Here is a 16433-nt window from a genome sequence, read left to right on the forward strand (position 1 = left end):
CTGCAATTGATTATGTATACCCCCTACATCATCTATATTACTGTCTTCTCCTTCCAATGTATTTTTACATACTTTGTTTTTTACAGTATTATCAAAGGTATACACATATTTATATTTACTTTCTTTTATTTTTGAAGTGATTTGTTTCATTTTAGGCATAAAAGGGAGGGCAACTATTTTCTTGTTTTCTTTATTCCATGTACTCTCTACATTTGCTCTGTAAAATATCTTCCTAGCTTTGTTGAGTGCCCTTGTTCTGAACCATTCTGGGTATGCTAATGAACCAAAGCTTTTATCGATGTAATTTATTTCTTGTTCTATCTTACAAGGGTCACACATTCTCATTGCCCTAAGAAATAAACCTGTTAGAACACCTATTTTTATATCATGACCATGAAAAAAGAAGAAATGAATATATGAATTTGTGTGTTTGGGCTTTCTATATGTACATATAGAAAGCCCAAACACACAGACTTATATATTCATTTCTTTTCTTTTCACAGTCATGATATAAAGATACGTGTTCTAACAGGTTTATTTCTTAGGACAATGAGAACGTGTGACCCTTGTAAGATAGATCAAGAAATAAATTACATCGATAAATGCTTTGGTTCATTAGCATACCCAGAATGGTTCAGAACAAGGGCACTCAACAAAGCTAGGAAGATATTTTACAGAGCAAATGTAGAGAGTACATGGAATAAAGAAAACAAGAAAATAGTTGCCCTCCCTTTTATGCCTAAAATGAAACAATCACTTCAAAAATGAAAGAAAGTAAATATAAATTTGTGTATACCTTTGATAATACGTACCGTAAAAAACAAAGTATGTAAAAATAAATTGGAAGGAGAAGACAGTAATATAATGAAGGGGGGTATACATAATCAATTGCAGCAATTGTGGAAACAAATATGTGGGGGAATCAGGTACGGGAATAAGGACTAGAATCCAAGAACACAGAAGGGCAGTAGAGCTGAACTCACAGGGGAGTGCTATAGCTAGGCATTGCTGGGAAAATGACCATAGGATGGAGTTTAAAAACAGTAGGTTTATATATCAAAAGCAATAAAATCAAAATGATTCAAAGTAGAAAGAGCTATGGAATTTCGGACTTCTAAGTCCACCTGATATAATTATTCCCATCCGGATTCCCCTAAAGTTCCTGATGATCTAGTAAATTCATATGTGCTCTTTTTCTTAAATGGAGAAAGCTCGTCTTCAAGGACATAGTGTTTCTAATTTTTAGGCTTTTGTTTTCTTTGGGAGAAGTTGGGCATGCACTTTCATTTCACTCAGGTTTACAAAAACCATCTTCACTGACTAATGGAATGAGGTTTTTGAGTCTGAATTGCACTCGAGGATGAATTACTTGAAGATTATAGGAAAAATGCTTCTCTGTAGTCCTACTCTCCTTGTTTGTATTGAGGTGGCATTCTTAATTCCTTGCTAGTGTATGAATCTCCTGTCTGTTGTTTCTTTCCTTCTGATTTCTTCAGAAGGAAACTTCATTCTCCTTCAAGCTTGTTTTTGTGTCAGGGAGTCTCTGTTCCTAGAAGCAGATATAGATAGCTTTGTAAATCTTCCTTTTATTTTCTTACTTTATCAGAATAATCATGAGGTGAAAGACGATTTTACTAGAGCAGTAGCTTCATAATTCTGGTTATTTTTGTAATACTTTGCAGTGGGTTTGGGACCTCCTTAGTCCTTAAATCAGTTTTCATATTTGATACATACTACATAAGAATAGTTGGTATAATTGGATTTTTATTGGCCTCCACCATCTGTCTTCTGGCATTTTCTGTACTGATGTGCTCTACTTTTCTATCTTTCTTTATTGGAAAGTGTTGGATTTTGGAGAATGATTACCATTGTAGATGAAAAAATGGTCAGAATGCTCACAATCCTTTTCTTTGTGAATCCAAGAGAAGATAGAACATCTTTTCTACCTGAACATAAAAATTTCACGTCCATATTCAAGACAACAACAGCACTGAATTGGGGTAGGTCTGTATCGTTTTATCCTCATATGCTCATGATCTCTAAATGAGATATAATTTGAAGTGTTAACTGCTCTTAAACTGGAGGAGAATACAACCAATTCTTACTTGTTAATTTTTTTTACTTCATACACATTTGATGCACATTTATTTCTAAATTACTCTGTGAGTCATGTTAAATGATCTAAGAGGGGACACTATCAAGATTACAGCTTTGCCTGAGTTCCATTTCCTGCTTTGATAAAGATGTTTTACCAATACCTTTAAACATTACTTTTTGGGATGGAACCAATCTTTATTTCTAAAAGTTCAGTGACCTTTATGTAGTCTGTTGCCCCTTCCTTATAGGTAGAAACATACCACACAGGGGGTGCTGCTTTCCCCTTCACTGACATCACATTTGCATCTTGAGGAAAAAAGTCATAAGGGTCCTCCTTAAGATTTACTATTTTGAAAATTCTTGTTCTTAAAGTGTATAATCTAATTGTTCCATAATATTGTAATACACAGTAATCCTTCAAATATCCAAATTAACAAAGCAGAGGGACCATTGGATAATGGCAAAATCCGGATCCCTGTAGGGGGTTAGTGCCATCAGTGCACCCCATGTGGTGCACTGTAGACATTACTTAAGGTTCTTTCCAGTGTGCCTTCGGCCCCTAGCTGCAACCCCTTTCATTCCTTTTCCTGTATCTCCTTTCATATTCTCTTCTTCCATCTGACTTTCCACCCTCTCCTAACACTTGATTCATAGTGCAACTGCGAGGTTTTCCTCCTGTTACACCTTTGTAACCTTATACTATCAATTTCTGTTTAAGCACTGAATGATCTCATAGGTCCCAGTGCTTGGCCTTTGGCCTAAATATTATATTCAATCAATTATACTCAAGCAAAATCCTGATAATGGCGAGTAAAAAAAAAAATCTAGGGATTTTCAAGGGCAACCTCATACCCTTCCTCACCTAAACTTGTCAATACCATAAAACTAAACACCCAGTATACTTATAAATAACCAACATCACACTTTAAGCTGAAAAATGCATGCAAAAGGCAATATATACTATGTTTTCCCATATTTTGAAATAAAATTTCCCATATTTTGTAATAAAATATACTACATAAATAAACTTTGTAAAATGCAACCCCACATTTTTCTCTCTCTAGTAAATGACAATTCAGTAGGCAGGTAATACCTGTCTTTTACCCACAGTCTACCACCCTCCTTTCTTTTTTCAGTCAGTCTGAGTATAGGCAGTGTTGCCAACATCTTGAGGCTGTGCAGCATTAACACCCATTGGAGGGTGGGTTCTCAAATTTTGAAAAATTTAATTTTAATCATATATATCTTTGGGGCCTTGATCCCTGGTCCAGGGTTGTTGGATAATGTGGAGTTCTGGATAACAGGGATTACTGTATAACTTTCATAGTTTGCAAATTTTGTGGGTTTGATTCTGCTCTAGTTTTCATTGTACAAAAAATGTTTTAGTTTCTTGTTGTTGCTTATGTCTACTAAATTTTCTCCTAATATGTTGCTTCTATCTTGGAGGTAAAAAGTAATTTCCATTTTTGAATATAGTCTCTTGGCAATTTAATATATATTCAGTTCATTCTTCTGAGCAACATTGATTCTTGTAATGTCGTGATTTCTTTATTTTGTCAAACCTTTTATTTAGACAATCTAATCTTCTTTCAACTGAATGTTTGTTTTATTAATTATGACAATTATGTTTGTTGGGAAGTGGATTAGAATGGGCTAGGGCTTTCTCAGCACAATTTCATTTTGATGTACATGTATCAGGAATACGTAGGCACCCCTTTCTCTCATTTATACTACATATATAGGCATATATGTACTTTGTAAATTAGCAATAATTCAGAAAATACTTTTAAAAGAATAATTTATTTCTGTTGCTTTTAGGTAGGTACATTTGAACAACCAATGAGTAAGTAAGAGTCCTTTCTCTTTTGTTTATGTTGTTTTCATTCAGCTGGTCTTGCCACTTCCTGCTATTGTGAACACGCACACGATACCTCTCATACAGTGTTTAGAGATTTTTTCTTTGTAAATTGACATCTTTCTTGTAAATTGGCAAGATGTCAGATGAAAATGTTTTCACATGTATTTTTTTATTGATTTTAAGTACATTTTAATAACTAACACTTGCTCTAATCTCCCTTTTAACTTTATTTTAAACTGTGATGGCCTGGCACATCTTAGCCTTAGCAGCTTCATCACCTCTGCTCTTATGCTTTACACAATAGGTTTTAATGTTATTTTGATTTATTTTTTTTTTTTTGGTTGGGAGAATCCAGAGGGAATATCAAGGGTGTACCAGAGGCCTAAGGTTGGGATTAATGTTCATGTTATGAGTATTTAGAATTCATTCAGGATTGGTTCCCCCTCCTCCATCCAAGGGAGCCCTACAAGGGTAGGAACAATATTGCTGCCTCTAAAAGATAACTGACCTTGGAGACCCATCTGAAAGCCCAACTTAGCCTCAGTGCATCAATATCAGACTCAAAACTATGGGTTAGGTTTGATCGGTATGTACTCCATATTTACAAGTAAAGAGGCTTTTCACCCCCCCAAAATAAGTTTCAAGAGAAAAATTTTCCACAATCCAAAAACACTTTAAGGTATTTATCTGAAAGTCTGTCTTGATTAAAAACTGTAAAAAAAACTATTTGTTTAGTCAAACACATGTTTGCAAGGCTTCCGGGCTCTTGATATCCGATGTCATCAAAGCACTGCCATCCTCCAAGCCTCCCAGTGACAGCAAGAGGTCAAGGATCTTAATTTTAGTTTCCTAAAATATCTACTGCCAAATATGCTTCACTATACAAGTTGTGACATAATTAATTCAATAGCAGTATCCTGTAAAAAAAAAAAAAGACAACATTTTCTAAGCCTCAAAAAATGACAGTGTAAACCTTGTGTGTATTGGAATAATGTTATGCATTCACTTGTGTTTATATGCCAGAATTGGTTTTCACAAGATTCCCTAAATCAAGTTCAATGAAATTTTTTGGTGGATAGGCCAAGGACCAAGAAATATGTAATACATTTTTTTTACACATGGCTATATAGATGCATATCCATGTTTTTGATACTGTCACTGGCACAATTATGGAATATGTAAGATGAAAAACCACTGATTTCATATAATTTATATTATGCCTAATGTAAATTACTCTTGAAGAGATCTGGTGGTGAAGACACAAAAATTTTGTTTTAAAGTATTACAATGCTCCTCATTAATTAAATCCAAAATAATGAAAAATATGCTGCCATCCTCATTATTAATTTATGATAAGGGAATGGATAATAATGACATGTTTTCAAACGCTTAACTCTTTAATTTGTGTTAATCACAATAGTTCTAAGTTTGGAGGAATAACCAATACATACCCATACTCCATTTTATGGATGCGGAACATACATGGATTGCTGCTACCTACATAAGTTGAAAACTTCTATCTATAAAATAACTGGAGGCATAGTGTAATCAACAATACAGTAGTATATGATAAATGATGCAACTTACCTTCCAGCTTAAGCTTCTCTCCACCTAACTCAGCAGGACCAATGAATTGACGCTTCATCTGACCCTCAAAGTATACAAATATGGCTGGCAAGTTGCGATCAGGAAAGTTGGGGATACAAGTTGTTGATATTGATTTCAGGAACTTTGCCTACAGAGTATATACAAATTTTAATATGCATAACAACAGATACTAAGTAAAATGCACATAAATTTAAAGAACTTAAACTACTTTCATAAGTACTTTATACATAATTCTAATGTTAAAACTTTCAATACAGTATAACCAAGTTCACTGATACAGTATGCATTAACATATGATTCGCAGCATAATTTTTTGGGTTAAATAAAATAACTCATACATACGTTACTGTCTTAAACTTGTTTTTACTCGCTTACTGAAATGAAGTCATTATTGTAGATTTTCACAAATGTACAATGAAGTGTATCAAAACATGAACAGAACTCTTTACTCAAATAATCACTACCTGGCAGCTCAATACAACCATCAAGCAGGCATTAAGTTACTTAAGGTTCTTTGCAGCGTCCCTTCAGCCCCTAGCTGCGACTGCTTTCATTCCTTTTTCTCTCTTCGATCTTACTGTCCACCCTCCTCTAACAATTGATACATAGTACAACTGCAATGTTTTCATCCTGTTACACCTTCCAAACCTTTTTCATTTTCAATTTCTGTTTCAGTGCTGAATGGCCTTTGTTGCCCTAAAATCTATACAACAGTTAATAACCCAAAACCAAATGCCCAGTATATCACTGGGTTTTACTAATATTAATAATGCAAGTAGTGGGCATCATTCATATGATTATCAATAAAAAAATTGTGTAAGGAACTTTTTGTAATAGTACACATTGTAAAGTAGTTATTTTCCATGTTGTTGCATAACATACTAATTGGAAGTGACATTTCAACTTTTATGCCCCACATTTCCAATTTTTTCAGCCTTTTTTCCAGGAACCACCTTGTTAGAATTTAATTATTATCTAATGCACAGAAAATCTTAAGACCTTCTGAATAAAATTTCTCTGACCATAGGGAGAGGGAAGAAAAGAGGAGGAAGAGGAGCCAGTCACACACTCATTCACTCTCCATTCATGTGATACCACAAGGACGAGATGCTACCTTCTCCTGTAAAGGAGCTTGTAAACTACACAACTTGTTGAGCAGCCACCACGGGTCCCAAGGATAGTGTCCAAGGACCTATGGGCAATATCCCAAAGGTAGAAGGAGTGAGGGTGGTCTGGTTGGGCCACACCCCTGCCTTCAGCACCTGTGCAATGGACAAATTCTTGCGGAATGCAAGGGTTGGACCAATGCCTCTGACTTCGTGGGCTCTCGGACGAAAGGTACTGGTGTCGGCACTCCTGTTGTCGTACGCTTTCCGGATTACCTCACGAAGCCAGAAAGAAAGTGTTCTTGGACACTTCTTTCTTGGTCACACTGGTGCTAATGAAGAGGCGTTGATACTCAGGCCTGAGGTGTCAAGTTTCCTTAAGACAGCGCAGTAGCACCCTCACAGGACAAAGCAGCATCTTTTCCGTATCATTACCGGTGAAGTCCTCTAGAGAGGGGATTGTGAAGGACTCGAACCTGGTGTCAAGGACTGAAGGGTTCTGAATCTTAGCTACGAAATCCGGGACACAATCGAGCGTAACTGATCCCCATCCCCTCGAGTGTTTAACATCGAAGGAAATACTGTGAAGTTCTCCTACTCTCTTCACCGATGCCAGGGCCAGCAAAAAGACGGTCTTGAGGGTTAGATCCCTGTCTGACGACTCCCAGAGAGGCTTGTAGGGTCTACGAGTCAAACTCCTCAAGACAAGAGTCACATCCCACCCCGGGTGCCAGAGTTCCCTGGGTGGGCAAGACCTCTCGAAGCTCCTCATGAGGAGAGAGATTTCCATGGAGGAGGAAATATCAACTCCTTGCAACTTAAGGACTAGGGCCAGGTCGGCTCTGTGTCCTGTGACTGCCACAGGAGACGGACCACTCTCCCTGGTATATTGCTGCAGAGGACTGTCCGAGGTATCCAGCCATCTCTGCTGTTGCCGCTCGGCAAGAAAAGCTTCTCGCTCGAAAGAAATGGTGGATAACTGCCAGCCATGAAGACAGGGAATGTACTGCCTGGATATACTGTGCTACATGCGGTTGACAAAGCAGGTTGTGCCAAGAGGAATCTCTCGTGGTGCCTCTGCTATTCGCCAGCAGGTCCAGATACCAAATGACTTGAGGCCATTTGGGTGCCACCAGAATCATCCGAATATTGCTGGTGACCAGCACCCCGCTGATCACCTTGCAAATCAGGCAGAATTGGGGAAAGGCGTAGACTACGAGGTTGTCCCACGGGTGTTGGAACGCGTCCTCTGCAGCTGCCCATGGGTCCGGCACAACTGAGAAGAAAACCTGAAGTTTTCTGTTGTGCCGGGTGGTGAACAGATCCACTACTGGACGCCCACACAAGTCCGAGAGCCTTTCCGCCACGTCTGGTTGAAGAGACCATTTGGTCCCAATCACCTGATTCTGGCGACTGAGCTTGTCTGCTGTTACATTCCTCTTGCCTGGAATGTATCTGGGTGACAGCTCTACCAAGTGAGCTATGGCCCACATGTGCACCTGCATCGTCAACTGGTGCAACAGGAGGGACACTAGGCCCCCTGTTTGTTGACGTATGCCACTACCGTGGTGTTGTCGCTCATCAATACCACCGAGTGTCCCATAAGTCGTTCCTGGAACTCTTGGAGCATGAGAAATGCAGCCTCAAGTTTCAGGAAGTTGATGTGAAGGTGCCTGTCATGATGGTTCCACACTCCTGCAACCAGCAACTCTTCCAGGTGTCCGCCCCAACCCTCAGTCGATGCGTCTGAGAACAGAAGCATCTCCGGAGGGGGAGTGGGCAGGGGCACTCCTATTAAGAGGTTCCTGTCGTCTAGCCACCAGGCCAGGTTCTCCCTTACTTCCTCCGTGGGAGGAACCAGGAAAGATTGTGGATCCCGTGCCTGTGACCAGCACTCCTTTAGCCTCCATTGAAGAGACCGCAGGTGAAGACGCCCGTGAAGGACTAACTTCTCTAGTGACAACAGGTGACCGATCATGACTTGCCACTGCAGAGCTGACTGTTCCTGTCGTGACAGGAACCGTCTGGCTGCCTCCCTGAACCTGCTGATCCGCGAGTCTGCTAGGAAGACTCGTGCTGCTACTGTATCGATCAGCATGCCCAGGTACTTTATCCTCTGCTTGGGTTGGAGATCTGACTTCTCGACATTTACCATGATCCCCAGATTGCAGCTTCTCTGTCCTGTAGCAACTGCGAGTGGGCGCTCGCCAGGACCAGCCAATCGTCGAGATACCTCATTAGATGTATCCTGACAGAATGGCCTGAAGCCAACACCAGAGAGAACACTCGTGTGAACACCTGTGGGGCGGTTGAGAGACCAAAACAAAGTGCCCTGAATTGGTACACCGTCCTGTCGAGGATAAAGCGTAGGTACTTCCTGGAGGACTGGTTGAGTGGATGGGTATTTGAAAATATGTATCCTTCATGTCCACCGAAAGCAGGAAATCGTTCTCCCTAATGGAGTCGAGCACTGAGCGTGCCGTTTCCATCGTGAACCAAGTCTGGCAAATGAAACGGTTCAAGGGAGGGAGATCTATCACTGGTCTCCAGCCCCCTGTAGCCTTCTCCACCAGGAAAAGTCGGCTCTAGAAACCCGGTGACTGATCTCGCACGATCTCCACAGCTCCTTTGCTCAGCATGGTCTTTACTTTTTGTGTCAGTGCTACGTCCCTGGCAGAACCGGGGACCAACGTTTGAAGGAGGACCGGGTGTGAGGTGAGGGGTGACCTTGATTCGAAGGGTAGTAGGTATCCCATCCAAAGAACATCCACTACCCAAGTCTCGGCTCCGTAGCGCTGCCAAGTTGCCCAATGGCTCGCCAGGCACCCCTCAACTTCCGGCAGCAGTTGAGGGGGAACGCCGTCCCTAGCGTTTCCCTCTCTTCTCCTTCTGCTTAGCCCCTTTCCCTTGAGAGGAGGGCTGATGCTTGCTTCTCGAAGCGAAAGAGGAAGGCTGGGTCTTTCCTTGCGCTACCCTCGATGGTGCTGACGTCATGGGAGCGGAGGAAGCACTAGTTAAACTCCGAGGCTTAGCTGCAGTTGAATAAGACTGCCCAGAAGTCTTCATAACTGCCTGGTGTACTAGGCAGTCACTGTCCTCAGCTCTCCGCTTTTCCACCGCAGTGTCCACCATCTCTCTGTGGAGGAGAGAGGAGGAACCCAGCAACGGTCCGTTGCGTAGGCTAAACGTCACCTCTCAACCGGCCGCTCTGGTTATGCGAGTAAAAACCAGGTTGGCCATCTGGTGGGCGAAGTAGGAGATGGCCCTACCTCCAGACTGGCAGAGTCTCCCGAACGCTGAGTCTTCCTCAGGAACGATAGCTCCCGAGGAGGCTGCAACTCTGGAGAGGGGTCTCCTCCAACCACTTGAGCGTATGATCTGCTCGGTCCTAGGATTGAACCAGGCTCATAGGCTCTCGTGGCCGGACTGTAGGGAGCGCACTCCTCACGGTTACTCCTGTGTCTCCTACTGCCCCGTGTTATGTTTACATCCCACCGCCATCTTGTCTATGACATCACAACACAACACAAATACATCAACAGACACCTTCTGTCCATATATAGGACACCCACCATATTTCAACAAAGCATAAAATACCAATAACAATTATACAATATATAATCACACTTATCTCTTTCTCTCTCCGACTGTTTCCGAACCTAGTCCCCTCTTACTTTCCTTCATCCTCCAACTCTTTACCCTCTACATAATTTCTAATACATTCCCCTGAAACTCCTGCTTTAGTTAATGCATCAGCCACTTGCTCCTTTCCTTTTATCCATTTCACTTCCTTTATTTCCCCAGATTCTATGGTTTCCCTTAATGCTGCAATATCTATTTAATAATCTCTTGCTACTTACACCAGTGCTCGATTTGATGGTCATTAGTGTTTTACTATCAGTGTTAACCAAAGCTTCTTAATTTCTCCCTCCTACTACCTCTTCCCATAAATGCTTGAATTATATCAATCCTTCTATAGCTTCCCCAACACTCAGGGCTTCGGCCTCAATGGTGGATTTTGCCACTCCTGGATTTCCTAGACTTCCACCATATGGGACTTCTCCTCTTCCCATCTGTCAAGAAATAATATAACCCAGTTGAGTATGGCCATCTTCTATGTTTCCAAATGAAGCATCTGCATAAGCTTCCCAATAAATCCTTTCTTCTTCAATCTCACTTATTGTAACTTCACCCATCATGCTCTTAGTTTTTCTCACAATTTTAATAAGCTTCTTCATATCCTGAGTTGTTCCTTCTTTAAATGCTTTACTTAATTCGCCAACATCATATGATATTTCTGGCATCGTATGTAGTGATACCCAATTCAGCTGTCCTACCACTGATCTATAATCAGTTAACTCCTTTTGTTCTAGCACTTTATTACCTGTATATCTTCTAGCCTCTGGTTCTCTTACAGAATTTATATACTGCCACTGATTAAGGGAAAATCTATTCTCCTTCTGCTCTATTACTACTCCTATATACTTGAACCTTTTACTCTTTTGTTCTCCTACTTGCAATTTTCCTTTCAATTTCCCAATTGTTTCCTTTAAGAATCCTTCAGTTCCTCCGTAGCAAAAATCATCTATGGGTGTACACAATATGCCATTCAATTTATTGTCCTTTATCCAAAAGAATATATTATGTTCTAGTCTACTTCTCTCACCTTGAAGCTCCTTCACTACTTTCACCACTTTACAATACCATACTTTTGCTGTGTCCTTGAGCCCATAGACAGTTTTCTTCAACTTCCATAATCCCCTCCCACCATCTTCTCTAGGTGGCTTTAAATACACTTCTCTTTGTATCTCGTCACCTTGTAAATATGCTGTTTTGACATCCAATGTATAACGATTCCAATTTTTCACCTTTATTATGGTTAGACAGAATTTCAAAATTTCAGCATTGCATGTGGGAGCGTCCTTTTGCCACTCTATCATCTCTTCTTCAAACCCTCTAGCTACCAATCTTGCTTTACATATCCTTTCCTCCCCTTTTATCTTTTCAGTAACTATCCATCTTGTAGATATAGCTTTTTGTCCAACATCATTTACCTCCTCATATACCTGGTTATCTCTCCAACTTTGAAGTTCATTTTCTTTAGCTTCCATTATGCTTCTATTTTTAAATCCCAGCAACACCTCCTCTTCATCTTCAATTTTTTTCTACCTGACTATAATCCCTGAAGTTAACCCACCCTTTGTCACCTGACTGTGAGTCTTGTACATTGTACGAATCAGCCCATGCTTGGCTTGATCTTTTTCCTGCAAGACCTAATATAGTCCATTCTTCTACTTGTCCTGTATCATTGTTTATAGCTCTTACTCTATTTCCCTTTTTTAATTTTGGTATCTCTTCCATTAACTCGCCTTCTATTGACCCACTTTCCCCAGTATCTTCCACTGTTTCCTCTACCACCTCTCTTTCTACAGTCTCTTCTGTGTCTGCATTCCTTCTCCCACCTACTAGTATCTCCTCTCCTTCTTGCCAATCTACATTCCCTAGATTTGGACCATCTGATCTACCTTTCACACCATGGGATTTATCTATTCTAGCAGATATGTCTTCTGTATCTGGTGATCGTTGTTGAATCCTAGTCACATATATCCTAGCTACTTCTCTTAAAGAATCCCCATGTTTGACTATTATTGTTTTCCCCGATACTCCAACTACCTGAGCAGGTCCTCTCCATTCATTTTCAATTTCCCTCTTATAGAATACCTCATCTACTACCACTGCTTCTTCAAATTTATGTTCTCTGATGTTTTTGTTTAAAACTATTCTTATTTTATTACATGACTCATTTTTTATAAACGCTTCTCTGTCCTTGTGCATTGCATTCAGTGCATCCCTTACCATACCCTCTTCCATCCCTTTTTCTCTGCTTGCAGGACTTTAACTTTCTTCTCCCATTAGGTTAGGCAGTGAAGGGTTTTTTCCAAATACTAATTGGTTGGGAGAGAAACCTCCATTATTCATTAAGCAGTTCCTAGCACTCACTACCCATTTCAATGCTATGGACCAATCTACTTCCTCCTCCTCCATCATCTTTCTTACACTTCCCTTGATCATGCCTACAGTCTTTTCACATAATCCGTTGCTCCACGGAGATTCTGATGCTGTGGATAATACTTTAATATTCCATCTTTCTGCCACCCTCCTCCTCACTTTTTCATTTTGAAATTCTCCCCCCATTGTCTGAATATATTTTGGAGGGTGCTCCAAATATAGCAAACCAGCACTCAAAAAGTGTCTTTATTATAGTTTCTGGTTTCTTATCTTTTATCCAACAGGCTTGACAATACCTCGTTGCCATATCCACTATTACCAAGAACTTTCTCTCTTCTATCTCTCCCACATCCATCGCTACAACTTTATTAAACGTTTTACTCCAAGAAAAGCCTACTACTGGTTTGGCGGGGTTTCTTTTGTATCTTTCACAAACCTCACAATTTTCAATCAGTTCCGTTAGTAACTTTCTTATTTCCTCTCTTTCTTTTTCGATTAACCCATTACTCCATGTGCTTCCTCTGTTAGCTTTCATATTTTATCTCCACTTCCGTGACCAAACTGTAAATGTAATTTCTTCATTGTGTTCTTAATTTCCCTCAGATTTTTTCCCTTCCAACCCTCCAGTAATAATTCTTCTACCTTCCTCCTCCTTATAGGTACTCTCAAATGACCCTGTTCGTCTTCTCTTAACTCACTTTCATTCCCCCTAATACTTCTATTATGACAATTTTCTTTCAAATTTAAGGTCCTACCCATTTTACTCATGGTTTGCTTACCTATCAGCCAGGGTATATCACCCTGCAGAATTTCTGTCTTCAAATAGAAACTTTCTGTTTTTTAGTATCACAGGTATTTCTATTATTCCTTTGGACTTATAAGATGTCTCACCAAAATTAAACACTTTATTAGACTCTGTCTTAGTGTCCCTCATTCTCCTCAACTCTTTCTGACTCAAATCCAAGACAATACGTGCTAGTCACAATTCCCCGCAAACTGATTTACACCGTGTCCAAAATTGCATCAACCACCTCCCACGACTCTTCCACTATTTTATTAACTTCTACATAAACCTCTTCTTCTTCTGTCCCAGTTTCCGTTTTCAGCATATTTTCTCCTAGCCTTGTTTCAGTTTTCTTCCTATTATGAAAATTCTGAGGACAATCCCTAGCCCAATGCCATTCCAAGCTGCATATTGCACATACTGTTACCTTCCCTTCTTTGTTTATAGGATTTCTTCCAACCCTACCTCGGTTCCATCTAACCCAATATCTCTGGATTTCCCTCCCTCTCCCAGAACTGGCATTGCCTTCTGACAACCCCCACCATTCCCATTCCTCTTTAGTCCCCAAGGCGCATGATTCAAAAGTTTTTGCCTAGTAGGCCTATAACTATTTTTCCGCGAATTTAAAAAAAACTTTTTTATATCGACGTACCATACGTCCAATCGGCACCCAACAGACAATTTATATCAATGCTTAATATGTCCAATCGGCATTAAAGGGTTAAGAAGTAGCGTAAGAAGATTACTGAGTTACACTTTTGCTTTTAAATGGCTTGCAAATTGAAAGAGGACAAAGGTGTAGTTCAAGAAGTTAAACTGTTAAGTGGGAAGAGAAAATGGGGATGTTAAGACACTTAAAAGGGCAAGAGTAATGTAGATACAGCCAAAGGAACACTGCAGAGAACCTTCTGTACAGTCTGAATTCTGCTTTGCAATGCAAACTAACTGGTACCACCTACGGGGACAAAGAATTGATAAAATCTCATATTTCGGTATAAAACAGCTCTTGGAAACTTACCTGTGGAAATTTGACAGCTAATCTTGTAAAATGTTGATTGATTAAGGCACACTGTGGAATACCCTGTTTGTACAAATGGAGGAACACCCAAATTCCAGGTCCAGCATTGTTAACTTTTTCCACATAATCTTGAGCGCTTATTTCTAAGACCTGAAAAAGTAATAGTTAAAAGTTACATATCTTTGTTATACTAACATTGCAAATGCATGGATTCTCTAGAAATTTTTTTTCATATGATAAGTAACATGCACAAGACAGATAACATTACTTTCATGACTAACAATTCTTTGTATGATTGATATTTACTATGTATTTTTGTGCAAAAAGCTGTCCCCTGATAGACATAAGCTTAAATGAAAAGTTAGAGTAATTGTTTCTCTGTTCATTCTCTCTCTAACAGCTGAATCATTGAAGAAAAGCACGTTAAGCTTGCAGAGCACTTCATCCTTAATATACAAACCTGTTCTTCTGTTTTCAATTTGATCTTGAATGCACGGTTGTCCTTCTTGAGCATCAAAATATACTCACTTTCTAATACTTTTGCAAACCCATTTATTTTGTATTCCTGTTTCCTAATGTACTTCAACTTAAAATATCTCTCTCTCTCTCTCTCTCTCTCTCTCTCTCTCTCTCTCTCTCTCGCTCTCTCTCTATCTCTCTCTCTCTCTCTCTCTCTCTCTCTCTCTCTCTCTCTCTCTCTCTCTCTCTTCTTACATTTATGTACAAACATAAAAATAATAATTCCAGTAGTAAATCATTTCTTTTAGCAACAAAAAAATTATACCCTTCATTCTTTCGCTAGTAGGATCAATCAGCTGCAATAACAAGAACTACCGAACTAAAACAGACACAAGTGGTGGAAGACTTGAGAAATGTGGAGTATTTTGTAGGTATTACATTTTGTTTTCTGTTTCTCATTATTATGAAAAATAAAATCTCTTTAGTTTAGGAAAATTAATAAATTTACATTTGCGAAGTGTAGGCCTGAACTAGCCTAGGGTAGACCTAGCCTACACTTTGCAAATGTGAATTTATTAACTTTCCTACACCATAGAGGTTTTATTTTTTATTGTTTCATTTGTAAAGCCAAACACTTCTGAGGTTCTCTTTCAGGGAGCAAGTGGCCACTGCCAGTAATCAGAATGAGACTGTACGAAGTAACCACAAATAAAACAACGAAGGGCTTCATTCAGCGTATCCTTTCCCACGTCCATTAGAAATTCATATTACTGATAGTCTCTCCCTCTCTCTCTCATATACATAGTATTTTAGTTGGTGTTTTCAGAATATCATAATTGACTGAAATGAATGAATCAGGTTATGTTATTATATGAAATCCAAAAGTATGTATGTACTTTTAAATATTTCTTTAATTAACACTACTACAGTATTTTATTTGCTATCTGCATAAATTTACTGTATTTTCATTTAAAACCATAAGTTTTTTTTTTTAATTAAAAATGATGTGTGCATAACTTAATTTTTTATATGTAAAATTTTATACTAAAACAGTCTATGATAACTGATTTTCATTTTTTACAAAGCATGAAAAATGTAGACAAGAAAGGGTTGAGTATAGTTGGTTTAAGAAATGTGACTAAAGATGAATGTAAAAGTTACAGTACGTATATCTATACACTACATGATTGTATATTTTAAAAATAATAATTTCTTATATTTGTATAGTATATTGGAATACTGTAGTACAGAAAGTGTACCCTGAGGCCCCCCCAAAAAATGATATTGTTATGATACAATAAAGTTTCATACATACTTACCTGGCAGATATATACTTAGCTATCGACTCCATCGTCCCCGACAGACATTCAAATTTCGCGGCACTCGCTACAGGTAGGTCAGGTGATCTACCGCCCTGCTCTGGGTGGCAGGACTAGGAACCATTCCCGTTTTCTATCAGATTTTCTCTTCCACCTGTCTCCTGCGGGGAGGCTG

At 39.3% G+C, this 16433-nt stretch overlaps 1 protein-coding gene across 1 annotated transcript in view; it reads right to left on the minus strand.

Moving 5' to 3' along the window:
- LOC135225747 (viral IAP-associated factor homolog) overlaps positions 1–16433 on the minus strand; it is a 154678-nt gene that overhangs the window by 32986 nt on the left and 105259 nt on the right. The window contains exons 4-5 of the mRNA XM_064265146.1: positions 14481–14630; positions 5543–5690 (exon numbers count right to left, since the gene is read on the minus strand). Coding sequence (XP_064121216.1) covers positions 5543–5690; positions 14481–14630 — 298 coding nt within the window. The remainder of the gene's footprint in view (positions 1–5542; positions 5691–14480; positions 14631–16433) is intronic.

Source organism: Macrobrachium nipponense, chromosome 13 (assembly GCF_015104395.2).
Source record: "Macrobrachium nipponense isolate FS-2020 chromosome 13, ASM1510439v2, whole genome shotgun sequence".
Lineage (NCBI taxonomy): Eukaryota > Metazoa > Arthropoda > Malacostraca > Decapoda > Palaemonidae > Macrobrachium > Macrobrachium nipponense.